A 13,893-nucleotide genomic window follows, 5' to 3' on the forward strand; every position below is an offset into this window, starting at 1 on the left:
CCCATGCTCGTGCTGTGTCTCTCTCTGTCTCTCAATAATAAATAAATGTTACCAAAAAAAAATTTTTTTTAATTAAAAAAAAATAAAGTCAACAGATGAATAACCTTACTTCCATTTGCAAAGTGCTTTCTACCGCATAAGATAACATATTCACAGGGGTGCCTGGGTGGCTCAGTCAGTTGAGTGTCCCGACCTCAGCTCAGGTCATGATCTCACGGTTCATGAGTTCAAGCTCTGCATTGGGCTCGGTACTGTCAGGGCAGAGCCCGCTTCAGACCCTCTCTCTCCCTCGCTCTCTGCCCTTCCCCCACTCATTCTCACTCTCTCCCTCCCTCTCTGTGGGAGGGGTCACTGTGTCTTTTGGGATTTTCTCTTGTTTCTGCAGGACTTCTGATTTCCACCTCCAGGGGCCTCCCATCTCTAAGCACCCTCCAGAAGCAATGCCTTGCAGAGACTAACCCCTCAGTCTCTGCAGAGACTTGCAGAGACTCAGTCTTGCAGAGACCAGCCCACATTCCAGTCTCTTCCATCCATTATTGGTATTTTCCCACTCAGAGTGAGGCTTTCTCTTTTGGGGGGTGATTTTATCTGCCTTCCATCACCCTGCCTTCCCCCTTGCACACTTTCCTGGGTGCTCTCTGCTCCTCCTTGCTGTGGGCTGGGCCCACGAGCTGTCTGCTGGACTTCTGGTTATTTCGAAGCTGCTGGTGTTCTGTCTTTGGGTCATGAGGCTGGGCTCAGGGTGGTTTTATTTTCTCTCCTTGCTCAGTGTGTTGTTTTGGAGGGCCTGTCTGGAGAGAATCAGATTTATCCCCTGTCATTATCCCCAGGTATCCAGAACTTTTTTTTAACTTTCTAAAAAATTTATTTATTCTTCAGAGAGAGAGAGAGAGAGAGAGAGAGAGAGAGAGCACACAAGCGGGAGAGGGGCAGAGAGAGAGGGGGCAGGTGGAGAGAGAGAAAATCCCAAGCAGGCTCCGTGCTGTCAGTGCAGAGCCTGATGAGGGGCTCGAACCCACAAACTGCAAGATCATGACCTGAGCCGAAATCAAGAGTCGGATGCTTAATGGAATGAGTCATCCAGGCGCCCCACTTTTGTTTTTTAATATAAGCAAATACGTGCGTGTGTGTACAAATCTGCTGTGCATACATGTACATGCCCTCCCTCTTCTTAGAAAAAGTAGCTACAAACACACTTTCCTCTGCCTTGTCTTTTTCACATGATGATCCATCCTGGAGGTCCCTCGGCAGCGGTATCTAGAAATATGCCATTCCTTTTTACTGTTGGGTGCTGCTCCACTGTGAGGGTGTGTCATTGTTTATTCTAGCAGCTCTCTCTCTCTCTCTCTCTCTTTTTTACGATGTTTATGTATTTTTGAGACACACACATACACACACACAGAATCTGAAACAGGCTCCAGACTCTGAGCTGTCAGCACAGAGCCCAGTGTGGGGCTCGAACCCACGAACTGTGAGATCATGACCCGAGCTGAAGCGAGATACTTAACCGACTGAGCCACCCAGGCGCCCCTCCAGCAGCCCTCTCTTGATGGACATTTGGATTGTTTTCTATCTTTTGCCAGGGAAAAGTGCTGTGTAGTGAATAACTTGTGCACACTGCTTTTGTATTTAGGGTAGGTATACATTGGAATCGATTCCTCCAGCTGGACGGAGAGCAAAGCATATGTGACTTTGGTAGCTTTTGCCAACTTCTCCTCCCTGAGGGTGAATCCCTTTGCATTTCCACTAGTCCGTACTAGTGCGCTTTCTCACAGCCTCAGCAATGTGCCTTTTGCTTACTGTTGAGCAAGGCTGAGCCATTCCTTCCTATGTTTTAGGGACGGCTGCAGTTCTCCCCCTCTGAACTGGGCTCGCTTTATGTATGTATGTATGTATGTATGTATGTATGTATGTATGTATTTATTTGATATAATTTATTGTCAAATTGGCTTCCATACAACACCCAGTGCTCATCCCAAGTCTTTTGACCCCTTTTCCATAAGGATGCTGCTTCCTTTCCTTCTCCGGTTGTAGAAGCTCTTTACAGCAGGAGTATTGTAATTTATATTATGGATATTCATATTCCTTGGTCGGTCGCCAATTTCTTCCTCTGTGATGTAAGGTAGAAAGATTTCTGTTCCAATTTCATCTGTCTTTTTACTATGCTTTATGGTATTTTTGCCACGCAAAAGTGTTTTTTTTTTTAAGTTTTACTTTGTCAAATTAATTGACTTTTTATGGGGCGCCTGGGTGGCTTAGTCGGTGAAGCGTCCAACTTTGACTCAGGTCATGATCTCACGCTTTGGGAGTTTAAGCCCCGCGTCAGGCTCTGTGCGGACAGCTCAGAGCCTGGAGCCTGCTTCAGATTCTGTGTCTCCCTCTCTCTCTGCCCCTTCTCTGCTCATGCTATGTCTCTCTCTGTCTCAAAAATAAATGAAAACATTAAAAAAAAATGAAGAGAAACAAAGAAAAAAATTGGTGGAACTTTTGGCAGAATCATGTTATATTTATAAATTAGCTTGAGAGTATTGATATGTTTATGAGGTTGGATTTTCACATCCGGGAACACGGTATATCTCCTGTTAGTTCAGATCAATTTTTATGTCACTCAGGAGTGTTTTATAAATTTCCTCACATAGGTTTTGAACATAATCTTGTTAATTTCACACCTAGATATTTTCTTGTATTTGCTTTCCTCTGTGGGGTATCCTCTCCCATTACAACTTCTCACTGGATTTTATTTGTAAAGTGAAGACTAGGGCTTTAAAAAGTATCTTTAAAAAATCATGTGAACTAGAAGGAAACACCTCTTAGTTCATTCTATAGGCCCAATATCACCTGATAACAAAACCATACAAAGACATAACAAGAAAACTACAGACTAATATTTCTTATAAATATAGAGACAAAATGCTCCACAAAATTCTAGCAAACCAAATCCAACAACATGTAAAAAGATTGTACATCATGCCAAAGTAGGATTTATCCTAGGAATGCAAGGTTAGTTTGGTATCCAAAAATCAATTAATGCAATATACCATATCAATAGAATAAAAGACAAAACCCATATGATCATCGTAGTAGATGCAGAAAAAGCATTTGAAAAAACCAACATCTGTTATGATAAAAACACCCAGGAAGCTAGAACTAGAAGGAAACTTCTTTATTCTGATAAAGGGCACCTATGAAAAATCCACAGAAAACATCATACTCAATGGTGAAAGACTTAATGCTTTCCCCCTAAGATGACAAAGAAGACAAGGGTGTCTGTTGTCAGCACTTCTGTTTCACAGTAGGTTGAAGGTTCTAGCTAGGTCACTTAGGCAAGAAAGTGATTTAAAAGGCATTGAGTTTGGAAGGGAATAGGTACAAGGATTTCTATGTGCAGATGACATCATCTTATGTAGAAAATCCTAAGGAATCCACTAAAAAAAAAAAAATACTTCAGCAAGGTTGCAGGATACAAGATTAATAAGCAAAAAGCAATTGTATTTCTACATACTCTCAATGAACAACCTGCAAATAAAATTAAGAAAACAATTCCATTTATAACACATCAAAAAGAATAAACTACTTAGGAATAAATGTAACAAAAGAAGGGTAAAACTATATGCCAAAAATTAGAAAACACTGTTGAAAGAAATTAAGAATACCTAAATAAATGGAAAGACATCCCATGTTCATGGATTGGAACATGGATTTAATATATTTTTGAAGTTTATTTATTTATGTTGAGAGGGAGAGAGAGAGAGCACGTGTGAGTGGGGAGCAGAGGAGGGGCAGAGAGAGAGAAGGGGAGAGAGAGAATCCCAAGCAGGTTCTGCACTGCCAGTGCAGAGCCTGACGCAGGGTTCGAACCCATGAACTTTGAGAGCATGGCCAGAGCAGAAATCAAGAATCAGATGCTTAACCAACTGAGCCACCCAGGTGCCTCAAGAAATAGAGCATTAATTGCCCACCTGTGTCCTACCAGATACCCTCTGCTTTCAACTGGTTACATGTGATGACCATTCCCATGAATTTGAAACATCCTCCTTCACTAATCGAACTGTACCTGCTCTTTAAGGAAACAGACTATGCACCCAGGAATCTTGGGGCTCAGGGAGAGCATGGTTACAGTTGCAGCTGGGAGTCACCTGTGACCAGGGCAGATCACAAAAGTCTAGAATCCATGGTCAAATCAGGATGGGTCTGACTCTTAAACCAATGTCTGTCACGTCGTAACTTGACTGTGAGCACTGAGTCTGAGAGTTTATGGCTCTGCTCCCCTTAGGAAAAGGATTTATACAAGTCTCTGAGACTTTTTAAGAAGTGGTGACTCCGCAGTGTTATGTGTGGAGCCTTCTAAGAGGCTCCTAGATAAAATGTGTTTGTGTGGGGTCGTCTCTGAGGGCTGGCATGGGGTGGGGGGGCTAAGGAGCAAGTCCTTTTCCTGTTTTCTTTAGAGCTGTGGACACAGTAGGTGCTCGTTTAGTGCTGGTGGACAGACGGGAGGCGGGCGCGGGTGGACGAGCGGATCGGCGAACAGATGACGGGTGCCCGGCTGAAGGCTCGGGCAGTGGGTGCCGAGGGTGGATAAAAGGGCTTGCTGTCTTCCCTGCTCGAGATCGTCACCCCCTGCTTTCAGCTTCGGGCGGCGGAGGTGGAAATCAAGGACCTGCAGTCGGAGTTCGAGCTGGAAAAGATCGATTACCTGGCCACCATCCGCCGGCAGGAGCGGGACTCCATGCTCCTCCAGCAGCTCCTGGAGCAGGTGCAGCCTCTCATCCGCCGCGACTGCAACTACAGCAACCTGGAGAAGATCCGGCGCGAGTCCTGCTGGGATGAGGACAACGGCTTCTGGAAGATCCCTGAGCCCATCATCGTAAAAACCAGCCTCCCAGTAGGTCAGGCGCTTGGCCGTCCCCTCGCTCTTCCCCACGGTTTGCCCTCCTGCAGGCTGACCCGGAGCCCGGGCTCCCGCCCTGCTGGCTGTGGGCGCAGCAGGCCCGGGGCTCCGGGCTCCAAAGCGAGGGGGGGCCTGAGGGAGAAGTCGTGTGGGTTGGAATTCGGGTTCCACCACGCCCCGTGTGACCCCTTTGGGACTCAGTGTCCTCGTCTGTGAAATGGGGATTAGTGACCGCACCTTCCGTAGACATTGCTGGGTGGCTTAACACGCGTTAATGCCCATAAAAGCCTTAGCGCCATGCCCGGCACGTGCCAAGTGCACCGTACATTTTTTTTAAATGTTTATTTATTTTTGAGAAAGAGAGAGAAAGAATGTGAGCAGGGGAGGGGCAGAGAGAGGGAGAGACACAGAACTGGAAGTGGGCTCCAGGCTCCACACTGGCAGCACAGAGCCCGACACGGGGCTGGAACTCACGGACCGTGAGATCGTGACCTGAGCTGGAGTCGGAGGCTTAACCGACTGAGCCACCCGGGCGCCCCCGTGGTACATTCTACCACTGTCATGATCGTCCCCCAGCATTATCCCCTAGCAACCGCATGGAGGACAAAGATTTTACATTTCGGGAGATGGAATCTCAGAGTGAGTGACTTAGCCAGAGTCCCAGGCAGAGCAGGGAGTTGTAGGACCGGGGATAGGGCCGTGCCGTTCAGAGTTCCCGGCCTGGCTCACCTTCTGCTTTTGCCACTGACTTCCTGTGTGACTTTATGAAGGTCACTGTTTGTCTCTGGGCCTTGGTCCCTGATCTTCACAAAGGAGGGGCTGGGGGTCTGGAAGGCCCCTCCACCTCCGATGAGTCTGGGAGCACTTAGGGAGCAGCAGAGTCTTATGTCCCCTGGGGCCCCCAGTGGGCCTCCCCCGCCGTCAAGAGAATGTTCGTTTAGGTCCCCCATCCCTGATGTTTATGGATGGCACTGATGCTACCCCTGCCCGAAGGCCAGCCAGCTCCACTTCCCGCGGTTCCCCCTGCCCCCACCAGCCTGCTGTGCTGTTAGAAGCAGGGGAATGGCTGCTTTGACATCTGAGCCGTCCCATTGTCTGTTTCCCAAAGTCATCCCTTGGTTCGGGCTGGGAAGTGTACTCCACTGGTCCCAGGCCTGAGCCAGTCCTGACCTGCCAGCTCGGGGACCTGTTGCCACCCACCCTGTCCCTCTGGCACTCAGACCAGGCAGCAGTGACTTGGGCTTTTGTTTCTCATAGCAGTTCCAACAGGGCCACAGAACAAGGTCGTCCGCAAAACCTCTGCCGCAGACAACGGTGAAGCAGGCATGGTAAGGCCTCTGTGAGAGGGGGCGAGGCGTGGGGAGCTGGCGGGGCTTCGTCCCCACCGTGCAGTGGGTGAGCGTTACTATAGGGCACTGGGCTGCTTCTTTGGTCCTTGGATCTGGTATCATCACTGGATTGTAGAGCTTGTTGCTGATCTTGACCTTGTGTCCAGGTTAACTGTTCCATTGGTATATGTTCAGTGCCACGTACATATCTTTGATTTAAACCCTTGGTACATGCATCTCAGTCACTTTGTGGCCGAGGTGGAGAAACTGCTTATGAAAGAGAAATCCATTGGTTTGAGAATCGGCGAGTCCATGAATTTCTTTTTCCTTTTTTTTTTTTTTAATGTTTATTTATTTTTGAGAGAGAGAGAGAGAGAGACAAAGATCATGAGTGGGGGAGGGGCAGAGAGAGACGGAGACACAGCCTCTGAAGCAGGCTCCGGGCTCTAAGTGGTCAGCACAGAGCCTGACGCGGGGCTCGAACTCACGAGCTGTGAGATCATGACCTGAGCCGAAGTCGGACGCTCAACCGACTGAACCACCCAGGTGCCCCTAGACCATGAGGTTCTTTTTTCTCTTTTAATTTTTTTTCAAAGTTTATTTAATTTTGAGAGAGAGGGAGACGCAGAATCCAAAGCAGCTCCAGGCTCCAAACTGTCAGCACAGATCCTGACAAGGGACTCGAACGGTGAGATCATGACCTGAGCCGAAGTCGGACACTCAACCAACTTAGCCACCCGGGCACCCCTACCATGAAGTTCTTGATCAGTGCAGGGTATTAATGTGTTGAGAGCTGCCTGTCCCAGGATTTCGCTGGAGGCTGGCAGGAGTCCTGGACCAGTGGTCATTTCTGTCTTGCTGGTCTGACAGGGTTTGGGAAGGTCTGAGCCTTAGGACCCACTTTCCTTTCTTACCTGATGTTTTCCTGGCAGAACACCAAGGGTTGTTAATTGCCTTGAGTTGGAAAGTAGTTTGCATTCACAACTGTAGATTTATTCATGCTTTTAATTTATGCTTTTGTACACAATTCTCAATTCTTTAAGAGATGACAAATTTTAGTTTTCTACTGTCACGTGGAGAACATTAGGCCCCAGCAACATGTCACTGTGTGGGGAAAAAGTGCTGCAGTGTTAAAAAAAAAAAAAAAAAAAAAGGACCTACGCAGGAGTCTGAGCCTGGATCCTTTCTATGTAATTCTGGTGCCCAGACCCTGCACCGCCTCTGGCCCTCATTCAAAGGCCCTTATGGCCAAAGGGAAAGTAGGAGGCAGCCCCTCCTGCTGGTGAAGGACAGAAGCTTTGTCTTCAATCCCAGAGGCCAGGCAGTACATTCTGGTTCCCTGGACCCTTGCTGGTGTCTTTGGACCAAAGGGCCCTCAGGGATTTATGAAACAGTAATTGGGATTCTAAAGTCACTTTATTCTCATATCTCCCACGTTTTGCATGACAACAGAAATGTACCTCCTCAAAGCAGAGGTCAGAAAACTTCCCTGTGAAGCACCACACTTTTCTGTGTGTTTCCCCACCTCTTGGTTCTGCTTCCCTCGTTACGTTAGCTTCAGACTCAGGCAGGCTTTGGCTACGTGGCAGGAAAGGTGGCCACTGGCGATTGGTGATCCAAGACGAAGAGACCCAGTCTCTTACCACATCTTAACCAACACTTGTGGGAAGATTCTGATCAGTCGGCCTGGTGAGGGGCCTGCTCTTAGACCAATGACTGTGTCCAGAAAAAAAAATTTTTTATTAAAAAAATTTTTTTAAATCTTTATTTTTGAGAGAGAGAGAGAGACAGAGTGTGAGCGGGGGAGGGGCAGAAAGAGAGGGAGACACAGAATCCGAAGCAGGCTCCAGGCTCTGAGCGGTCAGCACAGAGCCTGACGTGGGGCTCGAACCCACAGACTGTGAGATCATGACCTGAGCCGAAGTCGGACACTCAACCAACTGAGCCACCCAGGCGCCCCGAAAAAATTTTTAACGTTTACTTACTTTTGAGAGAGAGAGAGAGAGAGCACATGCACACTAGTGGGGGAGGGGCAGAAAGAGAGGGAGGCAGAGAATCCCAAGCAGGCTCCCTGCTGTCAGCACAGAGCCTGACATGGGGCTTGAACCCACGAACTGGAGATCATGACCTGAGCCGAAATCAAGAGTTGGATGCTTAACTGACTGAGACACCCAGGTGCCCCTGGAAAATGTATTTCCTTTTCTTTAAAAAAAAAAAAAAAATTTAACATTTATTTTATTTATTTTTTTAAAAAAAATTTAAATGTTTATTTATTTCTGAGAGAGAGAGAGAGAGAGAGAGACAGAGCATGAATGGGGGAGAGGCAGAGAGAGAGGGAGACACGGAATCCCAAGCAGGCTCCAGGGTCTGAGCTGTCAGCACAGAGCCCGACGTGGGGCTTGAACCCACGAATCGGGAGATCATGACCTGAGCTGAAGTCAGATGCTTAACTGACTGAGACACTCAGGCACCCCAATGTTTATTTCATTTTTGAGAGAGAGACAGAGACAGAGTGTGAGCAGGTGGAGGGGCAGAAAGAGAGGGAGACACAGAATCTGAAGCAGGCTTCAGGCTCTGAGCTGTCAGCACAGAGCCCGATGTGGAGCTCGAACCCACGAACCGTGAGATCATGACCTGAGCTGACATTGGATGCTCAACCGACTGAGCCACCCAGCGCCCCTGGAAGATGTATTTCTGTGACTGGTTCAGTCTGGGTTACATGCCCCGTTGTGCAGCAAGGGGGTGGACAAGAGGGAGTGGTGGTATTACAGTGCTATGAATGATCGCCTCAGCAGGACCATGCCAAAGGGGAGAAGGGTAGTCCTTGAAGGAAGAGATTCAGGCTGCGGAAAACAAGTCCACTATAGTGGTGACAAATCACAGTCCTTGATGATAAGAGGTTGGGACCATGGGCTGAGTACTGTATTACCTGTTCTGTGAATGTGCCAAGATGGGTTGGGGCTATGGCATTGCCCTTGCCCCTGACGGAGAACAAGGCAAGGGCATACGCATACCAAGAGCAAGGGCATACCAAGGCAAGGGCATTCCCATACCAAGGAAGGGGGGTTGGGTAGCTCTGGCTGGAGCTGTGGCTCTCCTGGCCTGAGCTGCCTGGACCCCACCCCAGGAGTGTGGGCAGTGAGGCTCAGGGCAGCCCCCAGCCCCCCGGGCCTGCAGAGGTAAGAACTATACAAACAAGGGGTCTTGACCCACAAGGATCTGGAATCTCGGCAGGAGGAAGACCGCTACAAGCTGATGCTCAGTCGCAGCGACAGTGAAAACATTGCCAGTAACTACTTCCGGTCCAAGCGAGCCAGCCAGATCCTCAGCATGGATCTCATGAAGAGCCTCGGTGAGTGCCCTGCCCACCTCCTGTCCTCCAGCCGCTCCCCGAGAGAGCCCTTCCTGGTCCTCTGCCGACTGGGAGTCGCGTGATGGGTGGAGTGGCGTCAGGCCCGGGTTAAAAACCCCTTCCCATCTCTGAGCCTCAGTTTCCTCAGCTGTGCACTGAGTTGGGTATACCTACTTCTCGGGGCTTAGGTGAAATGAGGTGGGCAAGCAGCCCAGCCCCGGGCCTGGCATGTAGTACGTGCTCAACGCACAGCCCCCCTCTTCCTGTCCCCCTTCATCTCTCGGCGGACCGCTGCCGTGTTTGGTGCCTCCCCCGATGCCCAGCAGGCCTGTGACAACGTGGCTCGGTGCCCTGGCACGTGTTGCACGGGTCTGGCTCAGCTGCTCACTGGCTTCTGCAGATGCCGGTGTGGTGGCTTTCTCCCATTGAGCCAAAGGGGGCAGGCAGGGCCACCGAGGTGAAACACTTTTAAAAGCAAGAATTGCAAATCACTTCGTTCTTTCATTTCTAAAACCAAAATCAAAGACCCCAGAGTTTCTAATAAAATATCAATGAAAAGCAAATCTCAGTCCTACACTGAGACTACTGAAGAGGTGGAATCCAGCAGAGTTGAGGAACAGGAGGGGAAAATGGCACAGGAGACAAATGAACATCAGTAGAGGACCCGGCATTGTGTCCATGTTGCAGATGAGGAAACTGAGGCTCTGGGAGAAGTCGCTCCCCAAAGTTGGGCTCTGAACGCAGGCTTGTCTGGCTCGAGTCCCAGGCTGCCTCGGTCTGAGCCTTTAAAACTCCACACTCCTGGTCCAAAGCCTTTTGGGGGCCCAGCTGTGGGACCAGGCCTCTGGCTGGGTGGAGCGGGCAGGGCTCCCCCTCTCCGTACCCCTGACTTACCTGCTCCTCTGCCCCCTTCTCCACAGCGCATCACAGCTCTCCCCCCGGCCTCAGCTCCCCACTCAACAACACCGCGGCCATCGTGCCCACCCAGGCCCCCGAAATGCCCCAGCCCCGGCCCTTCCGCCTCGAGTCCCTCGACATCCCCTTCACCAAGGTCAAGCGTAAGAAAAGCAAAAGCAGCTTCGGCAGTGAGCCTCTGTGAACTTGGCCTCCTGCTGCTGCCCTGCCTTTGAGCTTCCCGTAGACTGCCAGGCCCTCCCAGGGCAGCTCCAGCCAGGCCTCCTCCCACCTGCCCCCACGGTGTCCGGGAGCCCAGGGGGCCCCTTGCCCTGGGAAGAGCTTTCCCTTCCCTGTTACCCAGAGAGCCTCCTCTGCCCAGACCATGAGCACTTGGGAGGCTGGGCCACCCCCGCAGAGGTGCGCTCGGGCTGTCCACGCCTCGCCAGTGTTCCGCCTGCCACCTGCCACAGCCTGCCAGTGTTCCTCCATGCCTCGATGGGCTCAGAAACCTCAAGGCTTTCACCAGCAGCCCCGACAGAGTGGGGAGCCACTTCCGCATGGATCAAGCACAGTGTGTTGGAGATGGACGATGGTGCCTCCTCCCCTATGCCTTCCTGGGGGGAAGCTGGGCAGCATGGGCACGGGAGTCCTGGGGCAGCTGTGCCACGCTGCCCTCTCCCGGCCGGTCTGTGGCCTAGAGGACGCTGCCCCGCATGAAGCTGCCCCAATAAACTGCCTTTTACCGATGAGCTCCCCTTCCCCGACCCTCTGACAGTGTCACCGGGGCCCCTCCTGCCACTGCGGCCTGGCCTTCACAGGGAAGCTCTTTCTGGAGCAGGGTTTCTTTCTTTCTTTTTAAAAAAAATTTTTTTTAAGTTTATTTATTTTTGAGAGAGAGAGTGAGCAGGGGAGAGGCAGAGAGAATCCCAAGCAGCCTCCACACTGTCAGTGCAGAGCCTGACGTGGGGCTCAAACTCACTGGGAGCTGCGAGATCACGACCTGAGCCAAAATCAAGGGTCAGACACTTAACCAACTGAGCCACCCAGGTGCCCCTGGAGCAGGGTTTCTTAACTACCTGATGCCTTTTTTTTTTTTTTTTTTTTTTTCAACATTTTTTATTTATTTTTGGGACAGAGAGAGACAGAGCATGAACGGGGGAGGGGCAGAGAGAGAGGGAGACACAGAATCGGAAACAGGCTCCAGGCTCCGAGCCGTCGGCCCAGAGCCTGACGCAGGGCTCGAACTCACGGACCGCGAGATCGTGACCTGGCTGAAGTCGGACGCTTAACCGACTGCGCCACCCAGGCGCCCCTCTACCTGATGCCTTTAAAACAAACGGGCTCCAGGGCTTCTGCAACTCCCCGCACTCATGACTACGAGCACGTTTTTCTGGGGAGAGCATCCGAACTGTCATTAGAGTCTCAGAGGATCCGTGACTCGGGAGAGCAGAGACCTTGTTTTGGAAACCAGAGGTGGTTGGTGTCTTGCCGAAAGTCAGAAGAAGGCCATGTTTTGACAGTCCTCAGGGGCTGTGCTGGAACCGGATGCCCTGACGTGGCCAGAAATGAACCCAGGCCGCCCCAGTGGCTGAGGATACACCCCTCCCTTTGCTCATTGTATCCCAGGCCTGCCCTGCGGGAGGGCCCCACAATCTCAGGGAAGAGTCTTGGCTTTGGGTTGAAGATGGGCCTCACTGCACTCTGGGCCCCATCTGTGAGAGGGGGAACACCTGCCTCCCAGGGGTATCGTGAAGGTGAAACGAGATCACGTGTGAGGTTCCCGGTACATAGCAGGTGCTCTGCGTTAGTCCCCCTCGTTCGTTCTCCTCCATATTTTGCACTAATTAGCGTGGTGGGTCCCACAAGCCACGTGCCTGGGCGAAGGAGCTCATGCCCTGGAGAAGCTGGGGTGGAAGGTGCTCTGGTAACCGGAGATGAGTTTAACCAGAGGCAGGCTGCGGTACACCATTGAGAGGAAGAAAGGTCGGGGCTTTATGGGGGGAAAAGCGTCCTCGTGAAGGGTGGAGCTACTGTAAAAGACGCGGAAGATCCTGGGAGGCTTAAGAAGGGAATGGCCGGGGTGGGAGTGGTTGCCGTGTGCGCAAAGGCGAGTGGGGAAGCTGAGTGTGTTAAAGGTTGGAGACTTACCGCATGGATAGTTCTGAGCAGAGCCGGAGAAGGAGGTTGCTGAGTTCAGTTTCAGTGGAGACCTGAGCCGTGAGGAGCCCTGGGTGACCCTGAGCAGTGGGACTCCTAAGCCACCTACAGGCATCATCAGATCTGAGTTCAAGGTGAACTGATGTGGCATTGTATGCAGAAGGGTAGGAGGGCTGGGCTGGGACGCCCAGGGTGGGGGTGAGGCTTAACTCTCAGTGGAACCAGTCGGAGATGGAGAGGAGGTAGATTCAGTTAAGGAGATGGAGGGAGGGAGGTTCTGGCTTTTGCCCCCCACATTCTTTTGGGTGGGCAAGTGTGAAAGGTCAGAAAAGAACAGCTGCCTTCTGTCTCCACCATCGCTATTTGCCCCAGGATTGTGGTTGGGACCCAGCCTTGGAGCTGCTTTTACTTAGACCCGTGGTGGGGCTGAGGTGAGCCAGGTGCCCCCCCCCATCAATTTAGAAGCTAGCATTACTGAGGGGAGGCTGAGCCACACTCGGCACGAAGTGCTTCAGAACCTGCCCCTGAGCTCCCGCGAGCTCAGCTTTTCCAAAGGCACGCAGGTAAGTGGGAGGGCTGAGCCTCGCTATTATTTCTATTTCCAGCCTAGGAAAGTGGCCCGGAGAGAAGTGAAATGCCCCAGCAGCAGGGGTAGTGAGAGGCGGAGCTGAGAAATGAACCCAGCTACAGCGTTTTCATTGGGAAGCCAGTTCTCATCGGGAAGCCAGTTCGCCGCCTCTCCAGCTGCCTCCAGCATGGGCCACCAGGCCTGGTAGGTCAGGCCCGTCCCCAGGCCGCTGGGTCCATTAGTGACAGGAGATTCAAAGTATCCTAGCCCTGATCTTAGTTTTCCAACCATTTCCTCCCTGGAGATGGAGATGGGGCCTGGTTTCTAGTCCTGAGTCTGCCCTGGGCCAGTGATGACACAGCCAGGGAGCGTCGAGGAGGTGGTTTCAAGTGGCCACCACCTCTCCAGGTCCCGTAAGGAACAAGCCCGCCTGATGAGGAGGCGGGATCTGGGCTCCCGGCGGGAGTCCGGCCTGGGCGGAGCCTAAGGGCGCTCGGCCTTGTTGATTGGCTGCGGTCGCAGAGCTGTCTTTCTAGGATTGAGCCTTTTCCTTTGGGGGGGGCGGAACCTCACTCCCCTTCCGCCAATAGGATTCAGAGAGTCCGCCTCCAACCGAGGCACTTCCGGTGGTGCTAACCCGCTCTTCTCCCGCGCAGCAGCGGCTCGGAACCCCCGGCCACAGCCTACCCGGATCGTTTCCAGG

General features: G+C 51.5%; 1 protein-coding gene across 7 annotated transcripts in view; it reads left to right on the top strand.

The window, feature by feature from the left end:
- KIF17 (kinesin family member 17) overlaps positions 1–11,214 on the top strand; it is a 48,529-nt gene extending 37,315 nt beyond the window's left edge. For 4 of the 7 annotated variants that reach the window (XM_058718819.1, XM_058718823.1, XM_058718824.1 and 1 more), the window contains 4 exons: positions 4,628–4,886; positions 6,146–6,216; positions 9,451–9,568; positions 10,489–11,214. In XM_058718819.1, the coding sequence (XP_058574802.1) occupies positions 4,628–4,886; positions 6,146–6,216; positions 9,451–9,568; positions 10,489–10,667 (627 nt within the window). In that variant the 3' untranslated portion in view covers positions 10,668–11,214. The remainder of the gene's footprint in view (positions 1–4,627; positions 4,887–6,145; positions 6,217–9,450; positions 9,569–10,488) is intronic. The other 3 variants (XM_058718820.1, XM_058718825.1, XR_009258366.1) reach the window with 2 other exon arrangements.
- The last annotated feature ends 2,679 nt before the right edge of the window (positions 11,215–13,893 follow it).

The sequence above is a fragment of the Neofelis nebulosa genome, chromosome 2 (genome assembly GCF_028018385.1).
Source record: "Neofelis nebulosa isolate mNeoNeb1 chromosome 2, mNeoNeb1.pri, whole genome shotgun sequence".
In the NCBI taxonomy this organism is placed as follows: domain Eukaryota; kingdom Metazoa; phylum Chordata; class Mammalia; order Carnivora; family Felidae; genus Neofelis; species Neofelis nebulosa.